Source organism: Crocuta crocuta, unplaced genomic scaffold (genome assembly GCF_008692635.1).
Source record: "Crocuta crocuta isolate KB4526 unplaced genomic scaffold, BGI_CrCroc_1.0 scaffold35, whole genome shotgun sequence".
Classification (NCBI taxonomy): Eukaryota; Metazoa; Chordata; class Mammalia; order Carnivora; family Hyaenidae; genus Crocuta; species Crocuta crocuta.
This window is the reverse complement of record NW_027530625.1, coordinates 1849111-1870465: the sequence shown is the minus strand read 5'-3', so window position 1 is coordinate 1870465 and position 21355 is coordinate 1849111. Positions and strand designations below refer to the sequence as shown.

The 21355-nt window shown below is 48.9% G+C and overlaps 2 protein-coding genes across 7 annotated transcripts in view; both read left to right on the top strand.

Annotated features, from left to right (window-relative positions):
• The window catches only part of DENND1A (DENN domain containing 1A), a 917228-nt gene that overhangs the window by 11759 nt on the left and 884114 nt on the right, over positions 1-21355 (top strand). The window lies entirely within an intron of this gene.
• The window catches only part of PSMB7 (proteasome 20S subunit beta 7), a 60125-nt gene continuing 59584 nt past the window's right edge, over positions 20815-21355 (top strand). The window contains exon 1 of the mRNA XM_077768199.1: positions 20815-20923. Within this exon, the coding sequence (XP_077624325.1) occupies positions 20862-20923 (62 nt within the window). The 5' untranslated portion in view covers positions 20815-20861. The remainder of the gene's footprint in view (positions 20924-21355) is intronic.

The window sequence follows — 21355 nt, the reverse complement described above, 5'->3', positions numbered from 1 at the left end:
AAAATAAAACCACTGAACTCACAGACATAGAGAACAGGTTGGTTGTTGCCAGAGCTGGTGGGTAGAAGGTGGGCAAAATGGGTGAAGGGAATCAAAAGGTACAAACTTCCAGTTAGAAAAATAAATAGTTCCTGCAGATGTAATGTACAGCATGGTGACTCTAATTATTAATAGTTTAGTGCATATTTGAAAGTTACTAAGAGAATAGATCTCAGAAGTCCTTATAAGAAAAAAAATTCTGTATGGAAACAAATGTTAACTAGATTTATTGTGATCATTTTGCAATCTAGACAAATATTTTGAATCACTGTGTTGTACCCCTGAAACTAATATATGTCAATTATATCTCAATTTAAAAAAAGGAAAGAAAAAAATAGGAAGCAAAAATTATGTGTTATATAGTTATAACTAAGTACAACTCTAAGTAAACTGGTAGATCTTGTGGGTGACCAACATAGCATTTGTGTCCTCCTTTGTTTTCAGAATATTCTTTCTCAGCTTCCCTTGCGGCTATGGATAGTCATGCTACCACTAAGATGTAAACCAAAGTCTCATGGAGGAATTCAGAGAAATAGTTTGCTTTTCTGATAAAAGGGATTATCACTGTTTTCACCATCCTCTCCTCCTATTTTCTTCTGTCTTGAATGCAGGTGAGGTGACTGGAGCTGCAGCAGCCATATTGTGACCACGAGGCCCCAAGCAGTTGAAAGGCAACCTATCAAGGATGATAGGAAGAGCAAGATTGAAAAGTCCTGGGTCGATGGCATCATTGTGCTGCCTCCCAACCTAGAGGCCACCTACTGCCAGTCTTTTGTTATACAAGGAAAATAAGCCACCTGATTCTTTAAAGCACCATCCTTGTTAGTTGAAAACCGAGAGCATTGTTAACTAATACATGGACAAAGACGTGAAAATACGCTGGATGGTGTATGACATTTGCAGGTAGGTAAATGGGTTCAAATCCCATCTCTCCCACTCTGTTACTGTATCTGTGAGTTCAGGCAAGCTGCTTTGCCTCTGAGCCTCAATTTCCTCAGCAATGAAATGGAGCCAATGACACCCCACCTGTTGGGCTTTTCAAGGCTAGAATGACATGGTAGATTTGGAAGTGCTTAGTGAACAATTAAGTGGTAGTCAGGGTTAGTCATATCAAACTAAGTCTGAACTAATACAGGAACCACAAATGAGCTCATTGTGGTAGGAAGGACAATTTGTGATGAATTTTCTTCCTTCCTTCCTTCCTTCCTTCCTTCCTTCCTTCCTTCCTTCCTTCCTTCCTTCCTTCCTTCCTTCCTTCCTTCCCTCCCCCCCTTCCCTCCCTCCCCTCCTGTCCCCTCCTTTCCCCCCTCTCTTCCTTCTTTCCTACCTTCTTTGTTCCAAATATTCCTTAAGGCTGCTCTGGCTCTCTGTCTTTCGGGACAGTGACCCCACCTTGGAGTGGGGGGTCTGGCCCGGAGACAGAGGGCTGTTTTTTGGTCCTGTGTGAAGGTGGCGGTAGGTGGAGCTCGAGGCCCGTGGCAGAGCTGGGCTGGGGCGCTGGGCTCTTCACCTGGTCCTGGCAGGCGGGCGGGCACTGGGGAGGCTGAGCGTCACGGCTGTGACTCGAGGTAAAAATAATCAGGAAAGGACAGCTGCTTCCTTGTCAGCAACCAAGAGGGAAATAAAGCTCATGTCCCCTCCAGCGAAAACCTGCTCTCCGGGTCCCCTGGCTCCTGCCACCAACTGCTCGAAGTCTGCGTGCCAATCCAATTTGAACGCCTGCGATTCACCCCAGAGAGGGCTTATTTTAACTTCATCAAGCGCAGAGAAAAAACATCCAGCCTGGAGTAAATGGGAGGGAGGAGCAGCTGCTTGGGGGCCCAGGCCGGGGACGGGGCCCAGGGCTTCTGCCCCTCCAGTGGGTGGACTTGGGGTCCCCTTCTCCTAATCTTGTTCAACAATTGCCCGTGTGGTTAATTCAGCCGAGGCTCAGTGTGCATGTCATAGGCGTTCCCTGAAATCATGGGGGGACGTTAACAACACGGCCCAGCTCAGAACTTGCTCTCTGATGTCCTCAGTCTCTTGCCCTGTTCTCTCTCTCCTCCGGTGCCCTCTCTGGGGCTGTAGCCGAAGGCCCAGACATGCCGTGTTCCCTCACGCCTCTGTGTCTTTGCACGGCCTCCATGCCTTCCGCCTGAACTGCCTTTCCTATTTCTCGGCCTGGTAGGTATCCACAAGTTCTAGAGAGTTCCCAGTCATTCCTTTGGACTCCACTGCCTCCGTGTCACTGGCTGCTTCCCCGCCCATCCAGGCAGATTGAGTTGTCCTCTGTGGGTGCCCACAGGATTCTGTTTGTCTTTCTGTTTTAACAAGGAAACGGGCGTCTCCCCGCCTTCCTTCTTTACCTTTTTATCCCTCTCTCTTCACCTCGTTTCGGGCAAACACGCAGCCTTTCCTCTCCACCAGGCCCTGTGTCAGGGGCTTGGGACAGATGTGAATCCCAGGCAGTCCCTGCGCTCAGATAGAGTCTGTGTGGACTGTTATCAGCATGAGGAGAGGTGATCTGAGGGCTGTGGGGACAGGGCAGCCACACAGCTGCCTCCCAATGACAATGTGAAGAATCACGTTTGTGTTTCTCGCTTCTTGGTTTCCTCCTTTATTATTATGATTAATCAAGGGATGAGCAGAAGCGACATTTCTGACTTCCACTCCGATTACTGGGGACTCACATTTTAGTTTAGTCATATCTCTCTTGTATTTATGAGCATGTAGTACCTTCTTAATGAAAATGATAACAAAAATTTAAATAACAAAATTTAAATAATAATACATGTCAGAAAACCCAACACATTAAATAAAAAATAAAAATTGAGATAATAATAAAAGAACTGTAATTTAAAATTAAAAATTTTTTAAATGTTTATTTATTTTGAGAGAGAGAGAAAGAGAGACAGCACACAAGCGAAAGAGGGGCAGNATGTTTATTCATTTCTGAGAGAGAGAGAGAGAGAGAGAGAGAGAGAGAGAACATGAGTGGGGGAGGGGCAGAGAAAGAGAGGATCCGGAGAGACTCTGCACTGACAGCAGAGAGCCCAATGTGGGGCTTGAACTCACGGACTGTGAGATCATCACCTGAGCCCAAGTTGGACCCTTAACTGACTGAGCCACTCAGGTGCTCCTAAAAGTAATTTTAACATTAAAGGTTTACTTTTTTGTCTGGCTTAGTCTCTAAGCCCTGCCTTCTCAGAGGGACATTTAGTCAGCATGCATGGTTAGGTTAGGTTGGGTTAGATTGGGTTGGGTTGGGTTAGGTTAGGTTGGTTTGGGTTAGGTTGGGTTAGGTTGGGTTGGGTTAGGTTAGGTTAGGTTGGGTTAGGTTAGGTTAGGTTGGGTTGGATTGGGTTGGGTTCAGTTAGGTTAGGTTGGGTTAGGTTAGGTTGGGTTAAGTTGGGTTGGGTTGGGTTGGGTTGGGTTGGGTTGGGTTAGTTTAGGTTGGGTTGGGTTAGGTTAGGTTGGGTTAAGTTAGGTTAAGTTGGGTAGGGTTAGGTTAGGTTGGGTTAGGTTAGGTTGGGTTAAGTTAGGTTGGGTTGGGTTGGGTTCAGTTAGGCTAGGTTGGGTTAGGTTGGGTTCAGTTAGGTTGGGTTAGGTTAGGTTGGGTTGGGTTAGGTTGGGTTGGGTTAAGTTGGGTTAGGTTAGGTTGGGTTGGGTTAGGTTGGGTTAGATTGGGTTGTGTTAGGTTAGGTTAGGTTGAGTTAGGTTAGGTTGGGTTAAGAAAGTGCAGAGTGTCCTGGGCTCCGGTGGAAGGAAGAACTTGCCTCCTGCCGCCTCCCTGTTCTGGGGTAGGAATCCAGGGCTTGTTGATCTGTTGCCCCCACTGCCAAGCCTGGGGGGTCAGTCGTGCAGGGACAGGACTCAGGGCTGGATAGAAGTTGTCCATTTTGCATGTTTGGTAATTTGGAATTTCTGGAAGTTTAATTGTTTCTTAGGCCTCATTGGAATGTGTGACATCCAGGAGAGTGTGTTAGCCCAACCCAGGCTCAGGAAGTGTGGGGGGTGGGAGATAAGGGGATGGGGAGGGTGGGTGCTGCCGAGGGAGGCCTTTTGGAGGATGGATAGATGGGGTGAGAGGCAGAAGATGGGATCCTAGGTGTGCGTGGGGTGGCAGGGAGGGAGCGACGACAGACCAGGAGATAGAAATGAGGGAATTGGTGTGGTGGCTCAGAGAGGTAAAGCAACCCACCCAAGCCCGCACAGCTGGAGTGGCTGAGGTGGTCTTTGACCTCAGCTCTGTCTGACTCCAACATTCACGCTCATCTCCCGTGAGTAATGGGCAGGGCTGGCTTGAGACATGATCCCTGGGGTTGACCTTGGAGTCCTCCACACCTTTGTCCTCTGACTCTACACACCGTGGCCTCCAGATGGACCTCCTTGCAAGAGGTCAGACTGGCCCCCGTGGGTTCCCTCAATGGTCTCCGTGTGCCTGAAAGGTTGGACAGGGAAGCTACTCCGTTAAGACAACCGCTGCAGAGTAGGGAGGAGAGTGCCCAGCCCAGGAGTCAGGCACCGTGCTAGCTGTAGTGGGCACCCATCACTTCCTATGTGCCAGCACACCCCCGTCTTTGGGGGAATCCTCCTCCCCCACCATTCATGTGATCGCACTCTGGCTGCCTCGCCTCAAAAACAAACAAGTAACACAAAACACGCCAACCGTAGGCTTGGGCCGTGGTGTGGCCATTTCTCTGGTCGTGTGTGTATGTGATACCAGCTGTGCCACTCGGAGCTCTGCCCCAGATGTCTTGTGGAGTGAAGAGAGCAGGGGTCCTGGCTCTGGAGTTTCTGATTAGGAACAATGTGAAATCAGAACTGCTTGTGGCCAGGTATCAATGGGGTTCAGTTTAGCTGCATCTAACAAAAATTCCAAATACAAGTAGTTTAAACATGCAAGGGTTTGTCCGTTTGTCATGTAAAAGAAGTCTTGTGGTGGCCAGTCCAGGGCTCGTATAACTGGCATGGACAGCCAGCCTCATGTCATGGCCCAAAATGGTTACCAGAGCCCCAGCCATTACACCCATGCTTTAGGCAACAAGAAGGAGGAAAGTGGGAAAGGGCAAAAGAGATGCTCCTTCCAGCGGAGTCACTTGCCTTCTCTGAGGCAACCTTCCCAGAAGTACCACACAGTACCTCCGTTTACATATCACTGGGCACAAGGGAGAAATGGGTTTATCCTCTGGGCTTTTTACTGTCCAAATAAAACCAGGCTTTCTCGCGGGGCTACGTTTCTTGTCATATCTGTATGCAATGGGAGGGAATAAAGCAAGCCAAGAGGAGGGTGCTCATGAGACGGCAGACAGCAAGGAAAAACCACACGGAGAGGGAGGGAGGGGTGGAAGGGAGAGAAAGGTAGAGAGACAGGCAGAGAGAGAGAGAGAGCTCGAGGGGGTTGTGGACCTCACTGAGTCCCTGAAGGCAGCCCCATCCTTGGTCTACACAGGCTCCTTTGTCTCAAGTTAGGTTGTTCGGAGTTTCTGTCCCTTGTAACCAGAAGCGGATGCTGATCTCGGGCAAGGCTTTGCCTTTCATGAGCCTTGATTTGTTTTTGTTCTGAGAAATGGGGATCCTGCGGCCCACCAGGTGGAGCTGTGACGGCGATGCCCACCGAGCACAGGGAGCGCTGCCCGGACACCCTGGTGACCCGGGGGAACTGCTGCTTCTCCTGTTCCTTCCTCCCGTCCAGCTCCAGCGATTCTGCCCCATGAGCGTTTGCGTGGAAACTGCATCATGTCTGACCCAGGGGGCTGCCAGGCTCNGAAAAAAAAAAAAAAAAAATGGAGGGAAGGGTGGGGCAGAGCTGGAGAAGTGCCGGGGGCAGAGAAAGCCACCGCCACCTTGTTGCAGGGCATTGTCAGAGTCTGACGCGGCGGTGCCAGGGTGCCAGGCGATGGGGAATCCGTTCTGAGCTTGGACACTCTGTCCAGGTGGTGGTGGACCCTGTCCAGGCCCCTTTCGTGCTCTTTCTGGGAACAGCACTTGATTTGGGGGGAGCCCGTCTTAAAGGTAAGCTCCTGTGGTGCTGGGAAGGGCTGGCCTGGCCCCGCTCCGTGCTCCAGGGGTGGTATATTTGTTTTCTAACTACGGCCATAGCGAATTACACAAATCTAGCTGCCCCGGTACAACCTCACAGTTCTGTAGGTCAGACGCCTGGCTCAACTGGCTCCTCTCCTCTGGGTCTCACAAGGTCAAAATCAAAGTATGGACTGGGCTGCACTTGTTTCTAGAGGTTCTGTGGGTAAATCACTCGCAAGCCCGTTCAGGGTGTCGGCCAGATTCTGTTCCTGTGGTTGTGGGACTGAGCTCCCCGCTTCCTTGCTGGCTGTCATCCAGAGGCTGGGCTTTGTCCCGGACAATGGCCACAGCCCTTAGGCTTCTCACGTGGCCTCCCCAGCAAGGCAGGGCAAGCGTCCCTCTTCTGCCTTATGTCTCACCGACTCTTCCCTTTCTTTGTCCACCTCTTCCGTCCCATCACCTTTCTGCTGCTTCTGCTTCCCCTTCTGCTTTTAAGGGCTCCTCTGGTCACATTGGGCCGCCTGGGTAATCCAGTGTGATCTTATTTTAAGGTCAGCTGACTAATGACCTTAATTACACTTGTAAAGTCTACATGTCAGGGTAACAGAACCAACTAGAGGTATATACATATATAAACGTGATGTGGAGAGAGAGACAGGGCAGAAGGACAGATCTGTTTTTAAGGAATTGGCTTGTGGAGGATTATAGAGGCGTGGTAAATCCAGAATTTGCTGGGCAGGCTGCCTGGCTGGAGTCGGCTGGCAGAATCCCTTCTGGCTCTGAGGAGGTCAGTCTTTAGTTCCATTAAGGCCTTCACCTGACTGGATGAGGCCCACCTACACGACAGAGGGAAATCTGCTTTATTCAGGCTCCACTGCTATACACGTGAATCTCATCCAAAAACACCTTTATAAAAACAACCCGAATAATGTCTTGCCGAACATCTGGGTAAAATTTGACGCATGCAATTAACCCATCACATAGCAGCACCTAGGTTAGTGCTTAGTTGAATAACCAACAATGGAAATCAGGATGGGGCGGGCATCTTTAGAATTCTGCCTCCCACAGGTGGGCATATAACCCAGGCTTATCCAGTCAGGGTTTTAGTCTGTGTCTCTGATCCAGGAGATTGATTGTAGGATGGACACATGACCCAGGTGGATCACTGGGTCTTCTATGCGAATTGCTGGAGGAGTCATCGCCCCAGTCTGGGGCAGCCAGACTGGGATGATGGTGCTCGTAGGGAAAAGTCAAGTGAAAGCCACGCCAAGCAAGAAGAGAGCAAAATCAAGAGCAGGAAAAAGTTCTGAGGCCCTTATCTGTGTGCTGAATCCAGCCATCTCTCAAGCCGGCTCTGATCAGTTTCGGCGAAAACCGATTCTCCCAAAAGCCAGTTCAGCGCCAATCAGTTAACAAATGATCACATCATTAAAGAAACAGGCGATTTGCCAAATGCACCCAAAGTATCTGTTAAATGAAAATTATTTCTTTCAACTGGGGCTCAGAAGCAAGTCCAGGAGCCCTGTAGCAGGAGAATTTGCTCCTGGCCTCCCGCTGGGCCCTAGTAGAGACTGAGCACATGACTGTGGGATATCTTGTGACTATGGGATAGAGCTGTGCATCCTGAGCTGGCATTTCTGATCCTCAAAGTCGTAAGGTCAGGTGGGTGCAGCAGCATGTCATCATATATGAAAATAGCCCATCAGTGTTTGGGCTCAGCCAGGTCCAGAGGACAGAGTTCTGTGAGGCTGAGGCCCGGGCCTGGATGTCACAAGGTCTGCCATAGATAACTCCCCCTTCAGGCCTCAACGCCAAGCTTCTTGCCCCCCTTTTTATAAGGACCCTGTGATTACACTCCAGCTGCAGCTCCTTTCCACTTGATCTCAAGGCTTGGCCACTGCCCTGCTCTGGACACCCAGGCAGGTCACTGGGCGCAGCCTCTCTCGGCTGGAGACTGAAATAAACAAGAGTCTGCTTCTGATCCAGCAACGCTCACAGAGCATCTGTTATATGCCTGGCACCTCATATGCTTTTGCCAATCTGAGGGGCAGGCTTCTTATCTCCTTTGTGGGCATGGAAGACTCAGAGAAGCCAAGTGGCTTGCCCAAGGTGACACAGAGTGGAAGTAGCAGGTTGGAAATGAGGTCCAGGGGACTCAGATCCTGCCGCCTCTGTGTTCACGAAGCCATAGATGGGCCTCAAGGATGTCAGCCTCTCCTCATCTCCGAGTCATTTTTCCAGGGCCCCAAATTTTAGTTCTAGATTCGCTCACTCTGAGTTCAGCAGGAGTTGGCTGGTGGCTCTTGGGAACAGAAGACACCGAGGTTTCCTGTGCTGGGGCCCCTCTGCCACCCGGCCCCCAAACTGCTGTCACCTTTTAATAGATTTCTCAGGGAATGAGTAATTTGTTGCTGGTGCCGGCGTGGCATTCAGCAGGAAGTCCCTGCAGGCCTGGAAGGTCAGTATGGAGCCACTCAAAGGCAACCGCTGGAGGAAGATTGTGGGTCAGTGCTGGCCACTTAGCACAGCTGCGCCGCCAATTACTGCCCGGCCTGCTTCCTGCCGCAGACGTGCCCAGGGCCAGGGCTTTGAACCCTCGCAGGGAGGCCAGCTTCCAGTAAACAACCCAGGGCAGCGGGCAGATTGACAGCAGAAATGCGGGCGGCTGACCGGCCACTGGTGCTGCTCACTGCAGATGGACAAGACACGGTCCCTTGGGGGTCCCCCCGGTCGGGGGCTCCGGGGGCCATCAGAGCGTACGAGCCTCACCACTGGGTAGACAGGCCCCTGCCATGTCCAAAGGGATTTCTAGGCCATAGTTTCTGGGCCACCAAAGATGATTTTTTTTCCGGGTTGGGAAACGAGCCTGGTCTGGGACCCCTTCCCAGCCGCCAGCCTGGGAGCAGGGATTTGGAGAAAGAACCCGGCGAGGGACAGCAGTGTCTTGCTTCTTTCTCTCTCCCCAGGAAAGCTCCAGAAATATTTGGGGTGCAACGGTGACACAGCCAGGCTCTTCACCACCATTTTATGCGGCGGCTCAAAGAAAGGAGGTGCGCTCACCGCACGTGTCTGTTTATGTGAAGTTCTAGAGTGTTTGGATATTAGGAAGTGATGGCCTCTATGAGGGACTGAGTGGAAGTAGCGTGAGGGAACTTTCTGGGCGTGGTGGAAGTGTTCATATCCATCTTTGTACTGCAGTTAACATCCTTCCATGCACAAGCAGTGAATAGGTGGTTGTGAAGTGAGATCCACAGGCTGGTGCCCTGTTTGTAAGGAGCCAGCTCAAGGCAACCGGGCCTGTCCCCATTGGGGGGAGGGGCATTAATTAAAGCACCGGCTGTTGATACTTCTGAGAGAGAACTTGGGGTGCCCTCCAGCCCCTGATGCTTCGCTCACTGTCTGCTGTGCTCCTTCAGGGGTCCCATGGGTCCAGAGGTGAGCGGCTGTTTCTGTGCCTGTGACGCTGGATGGAGCCAGCAAGTGCCCCACTGAAACATCCCGTCCTTCCAGAGAGCAACGAGGGACTAACACTGGCGGGGGCCATTTTGAAAGGGCTCCAATGGCCAAATTTGGGACAATGGAAGATCAGAATGATGAAGATTAAAAAAAAATCCTTGAATTTGAAAGTCAAGAATAAAAAAAAAAAAACAAGGAATTTCTTACAAAAGAGCATCAACAAGAGTGATGGAAAAAGAAAATGTGTATTTTTTAATAGTTTATTTATTTTTGAGACAGAGAGAGACAGAACATGAATGGGGGAGGGGCAGAGAGAGAGGGAGACACAGAATCCAAAGCAGACTCCAGGCTCTGAGCCGCCAGCACAGAACCTGATGCGGGGCTTGAACCCACGAATCACGAGAACATCACAGTGAACATCATGATAACTGATATGGGCAAAAATCATCCATGGGTGTTACCACCACTGGGTATAAGACTACTGAGAATAGGCTATGCACTCAGTCTCAAAGAATTACCCACAAGTTAACATTCTAATTGTGTAGAGAAAAAAATCGTCTTACAAATGGAGAAATCTGACAGATACCACCTTACCCAAATGGTTAAACTTAAGACTACTAATGGGGGCGGGGGGCACCTGGGTGGCTCACTTACTTAAGCATCAGGCCCTTGATTTTGGCTCAGGTCATGATCTCATGGTTCATGGGATCGAGCCTCACATTGGGCTCCATGCTTAGCATGGAACCTGCTTGGATTCTGTCTCTCTCCTCTCTTGCTGCTCCTCCCCACGCCCCCTCAAAATAAGTAAATAAACGTAAAAAAAAACCTTTACCCCTTAAAATTGGGATAAGTCACTATCTCCTGCACCCTGAGAAAGGACACATCACTTACGAGGAACTCCTTCCAAAAATGCTTACCTGCCAAAATCATCAGACAAGTCTACGCTGAAGATTATCCTTCAAAATGGCCACTGACCTGGCCTCTTCAAGAGCAATGGACAAAAAGCCTGGAGACTGTTCCAGATTGAAGGAGGCTGAAGGGTCACAATGGGGATCTCTGATTGGGTCCAGATCATAAAAAGCCATAAAGGTGACTTTGGGGAAATTTGAGTATGTGGATTAAATTTTAGATAGTTATATTGAAACCTTATTAAGTTGCCTGAATGTGACAATGGTAATATGGGGTTCTTTGGTCTTGGGTTTTTTTTTCAAAATTTTCTCCCCAAACCCTATTAGGGAATAAGTGACAAATGTAATTATATGTATCTACAGTGTACAGCATGATGATATCATTTTATATGACAAAATGATTACCAGTATCAAGGAAATTAACACATCCATCATCTCACAGTTAACTTATATGTGTGTTTGTGTGTGGGGGGCATTCAGAATGCTTACCATTTCCTCTTGGCAACTTTCAAGTATGCAAAAAATGTCTACATATGTATCCTTCCCCAAGGAATAATTAGAATATGTAGCTTTCAGTTCATCTAGGGTTTGCTACCCATTGACAGTGTGCCTAGCACCGAGCTGTGTGCTGAAACAGAAGTAAAAACAGAAGATCTGCTTTCAGCCCTGAGGGATCCCCCAACCTCACAGGAAGACCACGGCTGGACTCGCAGGCTCCAAGCCAGCCCCTGGTCCCAGATGAGACCGGAGTCCCCAGCGATTCAAAGCTATCTGCTCTGTTAGCAGGGGTTGAGACTAATCCACTGGTCTCCAAACTTCTTTTTTTTTAAGTTGTGGGTGTGTTTAAAAAAAATTTTTTTTTAACCTTTATTTATTTTTGAGACAGAGAGAGACAGAGCACAAACGGGAGGGGCAGAGAGAGAGGGAGACACAGAATTCGAAACAGGCTCCAGGCTCTGAGCTGTCAGCACAGAGCCCAATGCGGGGCTCAAACCCATGGACAGTGAGATCATGACCTGAGCTGAAGTCGGATGCCCAACCACTGAGCCACCCAGGAGCCCCATGAGCCACCCAGGTGCCCCGAGGGTGTGTTTTTTTTTAAAGTAATCTCTACACTCAATGTGGGGCTTGAACTCACAGCCCCGAGATCAAGAGTCACATGCTCCATCAACTGAGCCAGCCAGGTGCCCCATCCAAACTTCTTAATTTCTTGTTTATCTACAGCATGATATCCACTTGGGGAGGAGTCGTATAAAATAAAAAGCTAACTTGAGTGTATAACAATACATCTAGTATTTATAAGGATGTGTTTTTTTTCCCTTCCAGTTTTATTGAGACATAATCGACACATAATATTGTACAAGTTTATGGCATACAATATAATGATTTGAGATATGCATATATTGAGAGATGATTGTCACAATTAGTTAATGCCCATCACCTTACACAGTCACAAATCTTTTTTATCTTGTGATGAGAACTTTTAAGATTTATTCTCTAAGTAGCTTTCAAAAATAGAATACAGTATTGCTAATTCTAGTCACCAGGCTGTATATTACATCCCAAGAACTTATTTATCTTTTTTTAAAATGTGTATTTGACAATGACATTAGTTTCGAATATTACTTTCAGGTGTACAACCTATTGATTTGACAATCCTGTATATTACTCAACACTCACCAAATTGTCACCGTATGATATTATTACAGTATTATTGGCTCTATTCTCTATGCTAGACTTTCCATCTCTGTGACTTATTTATTGTATAGCTGTAGGTTTGTGTCTCTTAATCCCCATCACCTATTTAACCTACCTTCCACACCCCTCCCCCCTGGGAACCACCAGTTTTTTTCTCTGTATTTAAGGGTCTATTTGCTTTTTGTTTGTATTTGTTTCGTTTTCTAGATTCCACATACAAGTGAAATTATATGGTATTTATCTTTCTCTGTCTGACTTGCTTCACCTCGCATAATGCCCTTTAGGTCCATCCACGTTGTCATAAATGGCAAGATTTGATTCTTTTCGATGGATGAGTAATAGTCCATTGAGTATATATACTACACCTTCTTTATCCATTCATCTATCGATGGGGTTGCTTCTGTATCTTGGCTATTGTAAATAATGCTGCCATATAGAGATCCATGTATCTTTTCAAATTAGTGTTTTTGTTTTCTTTGGGTAAATACCCAGTAGTCGAATTACTGGATCTTATGGTATTTCTCAGGCATTATGGTTTTGTAGGAGAATGCCCTTGTTTTGAGGAGAATCCTGTAGAAGTATTTGGGGAACAACTGAATTCAGTGTGTGATACTTGACTGGCTCCTGGATCACAAAAATCATAATGGATGAATTTTTTTTAAATAAAAAATGTTTTAAGTAATTTCTTAGCCCAATGTGAGGTTCAGACTTGTGACCCCAAGATCAAGAGTCATACATTCTACCAACTGAGCCAGCCAGATACCCCCATAATGGTTGTTATTGAGATACCTGGGGAGATTTGAAAGTGGACTGAATAATAGATAGCAATATTGAATCCATATAATGGTATTGTGCTTAGGTAGGAGAATGTCCTTGTTTTTAGGAGATTCATGCTCTAGTATTTAGGGGTGGAGCATTATGTAAAGTTGTGTAACTTTCAATTGGTTCAGCAGAGAGACGGAGGGGAGGTATTGTTCATTGTATTGCTCTTGCAATTTTCTGAATGTTTGAAAAACTTCAAAATAAAAAGTTGGGGAAAAATAATGACTATGTAGAGAATTTGAAAAAAAAAAATGAAGAGAGCACAAGGAAAGTGAGGATAGCCTGATATCCCACCAGTGAGGAATTATCACTGTTAGTAATATGATTTTTTTTTACATACATAATGTTCATATACGTTATAAAGTTGGAACCATGTACATTCTGCTCATATACCCCCAATGGTTTTCTTGTGTCCTTTTTTCTTACGGTGTGTGTGTGTGTGTGTGTGTGTGTGTGTGTGTGAAGAACACTTACCATGAGAGCTACCCTCTTAACAAATTTTGAAGTGCACATATGGTGTTGTGAGCCCTAGGCTCTGTGTTATACAGGATTTTGAACTATTTGGCAGCTGGCTTTTCAGGAAGCTTGTATCACTGAACACTCCCACTAGCAAACTACAAAAGTTAGGCACATCATTGCTAACGCTGAGTGTTCTTACTAGAAAAAATGTCTTTCCTAGATTTGATGGTGATAACAGCACAGTCGATGAGAATGGTCCCGTGGACGCATTTTGGTCCTTCTCTTGCTTGGCTGTCGTCGGAACTCAACTCCCCCCCCTCCCCCCCATCTCCAGCCTTCTCCTCCATCGTGGTGGCTGTGATGTTATTCTCCCCTGGTCCCCGCCTGCCTCCCTGCCTGTGCCTTCTCTCCCTACTTTGACCGGGGCCTCATCTTTACCTGCCTGATAAATTCCTGTCCCTGGCCCCTGTCCTTGGCTCCCCTCTCTCCCTCTGCTCACCCTCCTGTGGCATCGTATCCACACTCGGGACTTGCACCGCCTTCTTGAGAACTCTTGCACCTCTCCCCCGCCCAGCCCTCCAATACAAGATGTCCCGAAGGGACCCCCGTGGAAATTCCTGACACCGTCCATCCTGCCCCCCACCCCCAAGTCAGAGCCCTGGAGAATGTCAATACCTCCAACCTCTGACTACCTCCTGTCTATCTGACCTTCCGTAGTATCTCTTGAAACTATTCCCTTCTTGCCAAGGTCACTGCCGTCACCCAAGTTCAGGCCACCTTTGTCTCCTCCCTGTTCTCCTACTTCTGGTCTCTCCCTGTCCATCCATCCTCTGACCAGTTGCCAGGGTGATGTTCACAGCACACCGTGTGATCATGTCATCCTCCTGATAAACACCAGAGGATGGGCTCCCAGGTCCCGCTTGCCTTCGTTCCTGCCGAGTGACCAACTCCCCTCCCCCCAACCCCTCTCATTTAATGCCTCCCCACATGCCCAGCTCTTTCATGCCTGCACGTGTCTGCTTGGCTTGTCCCTTCCTTCTGGAGCGCACATTCTCTTCTTCCTGCCACCCCAGCTAGCCAGCTCTTCAAAGTTTTGTTTACAATACCACGTTTTGTTTAAAGGACTCGCGGATGCCCTTCCTCCCCTGGGGGAGCTGCCCTCTCTTTCTTTGTACTTCTTTGTATCCCGTGCAGGCCCTATCAGAAACTTCTGGTCTTTTAACTTTCTCGTTTATTTCTGTATTCATTTTTCTTGAGGGCAGAGTCTTTGTGTTCCTGTACTCGGCTCGGTGCCAGACACAGAATTGAAGTTTGTTCAAGGAATGAATGAATGAATGAATGAATGGGGTAGCATTTGCCAAGCTGTGGAAAGGCGTGGCAGGTCTAGAACCACGGAGAAGATAGGATGTGCTTTGGAGACACACAGCGTGCACATTCGGAGGCTTAGCTGGAAAAAGCAGCCGTCAGCTGGGGTCCACCGGACTCAGGACGTGGTGTTGGGGTGACACTCTGCTCAGACTCTCTTTGTCAAGTAAGCAGCCCCTTCTCCCAAGAAAGGACATGCTGCTTCTCTGCTTGCAAGCCTTCCGTGGCTCCCCAGTGCTCTCAGGACACACCCGGGCTTCAGAGCCAGCCTACTTGTGTCCCTCATAATTGGAGCCCACCCAGCTCACTACCCTCTCCTCTCCCACCTCGCCCCTGCCCTGCGGCCACACCTACTTACCTGCTCTTCTGCAAACCTGGCAAACCCTATAGCCTCCCCACGCCTTTGTATGGGTTGTCCTTCTGTCTAGAAAGCTCTTCTCTCTTCTCAAAGAACTGGTGTCAGCTTCACCTCTTCCAAGAGACCTGCCCTCACCCACCAGGTACTCACACCTACCTGAAATCTCCTCTGTAATGCAAACAATCCCACTTTCTGCAGCCTGTACTCCAGGGACCCACGTCTCAGCCTTGACTCTCCCTCACTGCGGCCATGGGCCAGTTCTTCATCATTCTGAGTCTCAGTTTCTCTTTCTGTTCCTTCCCACCCAGGGCATTCCACCTGTGATTCCCGCCCTCATGGGTTATTAGGAGAATCAGATATGTGTTTTTTTTTTATTTTTTTATTTCTAGGAGAGAGAGAGAGAGAGAGAGACAGCATGAGCAGGGGAGGGTCAGAGAGAGAGGGAGATACAGACTCTGAAATGGGCTCCAGGCTCTGAGCTGGCAGTCAGCACAGAGCCCGACGCGGGGCTCGAACCCACGAACCGCGAGATCATGACCTAAGCGGAAGTTGGACGCTTAACCGACTAAGCCACCCAGGTGCCCCAAGGAGAATCAGATATGTTGAAAGGAGAGTCTGGGTTAAGGGTTAAGAACAAATGGATGGGACAGGCCTGGGTTCAAGTTCTGGTTCCTTTGCTAACCAGCTACATGACCTTGGGCCAGACATCTCCTCTCTCCCAGCTGACGGTTCCCCACCCTTGAGCTGGAAATCTCACAGCACCACCTGGGTGTGTGGGAGTATTGAAGAGGTTGTGGCATGTAAAGCATTTACCAGAACACCTGTTCTGTGTGTGGAACGCTCTCCGTGGATGTTGACCATGATGATCAACCCAGGTAGAGAAAAGATTTGTAATAAACTCTCACGTGCTATGGAAGTGGGAGGTATTGGCTGATTTCCAGAAACTTGTACAAGCCCCAGATGGGACAAAGCGGGGCGGGGGGAATGCCCCCTCCTGCTCACCATTGGCTGAGGGTCACTCAACTAAGGGCTCATCCCATTTTCTGGGGTTAGGTAGTTAAACACTCATCCCAGGCCTTATTTGCAGTGATTGGGATTCTGTGGGTCTCCTCAGGGCCCGTGAATCCGCTAAGTGTCCCAGGGGAGTCTGGAGTGGGTGACGGGAATCCATGTGGCTGAGACATGGCTGTGGGCCCCGCTGTGCCTTCCCACTGGGGGTCTGTGGCTGGGCAGCGAGGCTCGGTGTTTGGGTGCTGTGCCAGGCACCCCGAAGCCTGGAGCAGCTGCTCGAATTCATGCAAAGGAAGGCGCCCAGGTTTGCCCTGTCTATTTATAGCTTATTTATGAAGAAGGAAAAACAAGGGCCCAGTTGCCTTAGCAACCAGGAGCATCATGGGCTGCTTTCCCTGCAGTGGGAAATTGGCCAAGACTCCTGGTGGGGGGCACCCCCGGATGTGTGTGTATCCTGACAGAGGATGGGGGCGAACCTTCTAGGATCTGTCCCATTCTGGATTCCTAGCAGCCTCCAGGTTGAGGGAGGGTGCTTGCCAGGTCCTTGGAAGACCCAGGCTGATGCAGGGGGCCATGCATAGCTGAGGTCTCGGTGGAAAGGCACGCTCTGGTCTCAGTCTCGGTGCTGACTCCGCTCCTATGGGGGCCCAGCCTGCTGCCTCAGACCCTCTCGGGAGCCTCTTCTGGCTGTGATCTGGTACATCTGGTGCCCATAAAGGGCACTTAGTGCAGTGAACTGAAGGTATAGTTCCCAGACCAGCACCCCTTAAGGCTGTGATCTGGCCCAGAGCCTGACACTAAGGAGAGGCTTAATAAATAATGAATGCATGGATGGAGTGCTTTTGTTTAAAGTGCATGGTCTTACTCAGGATGCATGAGGTTAAGGGAGGCATTGTAACGTTCTCTCATTTTACACATCAGAAAACTTAAGATTCAGAGACATGAAGAGACCAGCCTGAGAGCACACAGCTGGGAACTAGCTGGGCTGGATGAGAATCCTGGAGGAGAAAACCTTGCTTTTGCTCCTGCAAAGCCCGAGGGAACATGGGAAGTTGGGTTCCAGCTGAGCTATAATCCAAGGGGGAAGTGGTTCTGTGTCTGGTCTGGGGCTGAGAGGTGTGTGGTTGAAATCGTGACTCTGCCCCTTGTCAGCTGTGCGGCCTTGAATCAGTGACTTCACCTCTCTGAGCCTCAGTTGTTTCATCTGTAAAGTGGGGCAGTGATGCCCGGTCCTTGGGGACCACTAGCTCTCTGAGAGGGCAGGGACAGCATCTGTCTCCTAACCGTCTGTTTTCCCAGGGTTGGCACAGTCTAAGCGCCTGGGATGGTCAGGTGATCCTGTATACAAAGCAGATTGAGTGTTCTTGGCGAAGGTTGGTTGTTACTATATGATTAGGGGACTGAAGCACAGAGAGCTTAATGCTTCCCCTGAGATCACACAGCCAAATCCAGAGCAGAGGTGGTGGCTTTATTGGTCTGTCAGGTTTTTGGGCCCTTGCTGGGGATTAAGTGGGACTGTGCGCACACTCTGGGGAGGGCATTCTGGACAGGGTCTCGGTTCCAGGGGGCAGCACTCATGTCGGACAGGGAGGCTGGAGCAGGGGTCTCTGAGTGCTGGGGACCTAGAGCTGCCCTTCAAACCACTGATGATACTGAGGCCCTGTCCCAGGCTGAGTGGAGCTAGCCTGGCCTTGGGCTGAGCCTCGCAAGGTCCAGGCCCAGGCTGCCTGGAGGCTCTCTGTCACCCTCTGCTGGCTCCAGCTGGCTCTGCTGGGCCACCTCCGGAGGCCCTAAGACAGGCAATGCCTCCCCTTCCGCTGTCTGAGTGTGTAAACCTTACCTAAGAGATCCACTTAAGAATAGGAATGCCCTGGGACAAACTGAGATCACAAATCGTCCTTCCCTGGCTCCCCCAGGTCCCACCCAGACTTTATGGCAAGACATAGGCACCCTGCCACCCCCCGGGGGCTGGGGCTGCTGTACTTCCTTTGCTGCAATCACATCAGATTCATCACTGTATCTGGTGGTTGATTGCCAGTCATTGATGTTCCTTGGCATGTAGAAGCAGGACACACTTCTGCCTTCATGTCCACATAGCTCTCCCTGTGTGAATGTCTATCTGTAAACTCCCACCTTTTTTCATTTATTTATTTATTTATTTATTTATTCATTCATTCATTCATTCATTCATTCATTCATTCATTTTGAGAGAGGCAGTGCAAGTGGGGGAGGGGCAGAGAGAGAGAAGGAAGAGAAAGGATCCCAAGCAGGCTCTGTGCCATCAGCACAGAGCCCAGTGCAGGGCTCAAACCCAAGAACCATGAGGTCATGACCTGAGCCAAAATCAAGAGTCGATGCTTAACCAATGAAGCCACCCAGATGCCCCGTAAATTTCCCCTTTTTAATAGGGCATAAGTCATACTGGATTAGGATCTACCCTAATGCTCTCTCTCTCTTTTTTTTTTAATGTTTATTTCAGAGGGGAGGGACAGAGAGAAGGAGAGAAGCTCTGAAGCCGGCTCTACGCTGATAGCTGAGAGCCCAATGTAGGGCTCAAAACCCAATGCAGGCAGTTTGGGGGGCACCTGGGTGACTCAGTTGGTTGAGCATCCGACTTTGGCTCAGGACACTATCTCACAGTTGGTGAGTTCAAGCCCCACACCCGGCTCTATGCTGACAGCTCAGAGCCTGGAGTGGGTTTTGGATCCTGTGTCTCCCTCTCCCTCTTTGTCCCTCCCCTGCTCACATTCTGTCTGTCCCTCTCAAAAATAAATAAACATCAAAAAAATTAAATGAAAAAAAGAAAAGAAACCAATGTGGGGTTCGTAAGATTGTGACCTGAGCTGAAGTTGGATGCTTAACTGACTGAGCGACCCAGGTGCCCCCCTAATGACCTCTGTAACTTAATTGCCTCTGTAAAGGCCCTATCTCCAAATAAGGTCACATTCTGAGGTACTGGGGGTTGGGACATCAACATAAGTCTTGGGGTGACAAAATTCAGCCCCTAACACGAGGAGAGGAGGTACATCTGGTTCATCTTGTGTTCATTCCCTCGAGGCTGGGCCCAGGGCAGGAGTGAGAGTGTTTGATGAATATTAGAGAGACAGTTCTAGAATTATTTCCTGACCCCCATGGGTCCAGGGCATGTCAAACAATGACCTGTCCTGTCTAGGTCTTATGGAGATGAGTCTCTGTCATCAGGAAATGGACTTCCTTCGAGCAGAGCTCAGATCTTCTCACTTTTGACAATCACCAGAGGATATACTCAGACTTTTTCATCAATAGAGTACTGTGGAAGCTGGTAGGTGAGGATTTATTTTCCTAATCCCACACAGAAGACCTAGAAAAGTAATGAAAGATAATTTAATCTTTGGCAAGTATTTATTGAATACCCAGTTGTGACAGACTATGTAACTTCATTCCACAGTTGCTGAAGCTGTCACTTCCTTGCCATGAAATGAAGGTATTGATATTAATAACTATTCATTGAAAACCTGCTATATGCAGGGACACATGCTTTCTATGTATAATTTTCAATTCTCACAGCAGCCTTTTACAAATTGAAATAAAATTAACCTAACGTAAAATCCACCATTTAAAAATGTGCAATTCATTGGTTTTTAGTATATTCACGATGTCATGTAACCATTACCACAGCCTGATTCCAGAATGTTGTCATCTCCCCACAAAGAGACTTTGTGCCTATCAAAGAATCACTCCCTGTTTTCTCCTCCCCCCCCATTTCCCAGCACCCACTAATCTAGTTTCTCACTGGAAATTAGTGATTTGCCCAGTATGGATTTCGTAGTAATGGAACCATACTACACGTGGTTTTTTTGTGCCAAGCTTCTTTCACTTCATATAGTATTTTCAAGGTTCATTCCTTTTGTAGCATATATCAATGCTTCATTCCTTTTTATGGCCGAATAATATTCTGTTGTATGGATATACCACATTTGGTTTATACATTCATCAGTTGATGGACATTTGGGTTGTTTCCATTCATTATTTAGCTATTATGAATAATGCTGTTATGAATGTGTACAAGTTTTTGTGAACATGGTTTTGATGCTCTTGGGTATATACTTTAGAGACAAATTGCTCAGTCTGTGTTTAGCATTTTGGGGAACTGCCAAACTTTCCCACCAGGCATATATGAGTGTCCAAGGTTCCCCGTATCCTCACCAACTTTTGTTTTTTTCTGTCTTTTTGATTATAGCCATACTGACGGGTGTGCATTGTGGTTTGGATTTGCATTTTCCTGATGACTAATGATACTGGGCATCTTCTCATGTGCTTCTTGTTCATTTCACAGCAGCGTCTTAAGATAGCTGTTATCTCCAATTGACACCGGAGCAAAGAGATTCAGAGTTGAAAGGGCTTGCTCAGTGTAAGGAGGAGGTGGCACTGTGCCTGAAACTTGGGGGTGTCTGTGTCCTAAGCCACTTGGAGTCTGATTAAGAGTAGAAACAGCTCTGGTCTGGTGAGCAGGAGTCCCGTCTCCCATGCCGCCAACCTGGACAAGTCCTTTCCCAGCTCCCAGCGTTAGTTACTCCTCCGCCCCACTTGGGGCGAAATACTCCAAACTTGTCCGGGCTCCTCTAGGAGCCCGGAACTCTAAGATCAATCGCTCGGGCGTGGAGTTTGCCCCGCCCCTCCAGGCCAGGTCGCCGCAGGCGCCGGAAGTGCTCGGCTCTTTTTGCTAGTTCCCGCCCGCGCTCCGGAAATACTTTCTCGGGAAGATGGCGGCTGTGTCAGTCTATGAGTTCCCGGTTGGAGGTTTCTCTTTTGATAACTGTCGCAGGTGTGGCCATGCCCGGGACCAGGTTCGGGGTGGGAGTGGGAGTGCGGTGCCGGGGTCGGAGCTGGGCCGCGGTCTGATCTGGGAAGTCCGAACGAAGGGTGAACGGCGGGGCCTGCGGCCTGCGCCCCGCGGCCCGTGTGACTCAGGGGAATGCGGGCCTGAGAGTGGGTTTCTCTTAAAGCCGAGTCTGTCTTTCCACTTGCCCAGCGCACCCGGCCAGTCTCCATCTCTGCCTCCTTAGGCGAGGTGCGGCCCCTCTGGGACGCTTTGCGTGCCGAAAAACGCGACGCCAGTCCTGATCTTAAGGGGATTCGGAGAACAGATGGGCTGAGAAGCGAATCGTAGCTTTTCTTTTACCGAGTTCCCTGTTAAGACACTCTTCGTGCCAGTGCGGCGCAGTGTGCTCCTGCCCTTCGACGCGTTATTGTCTCC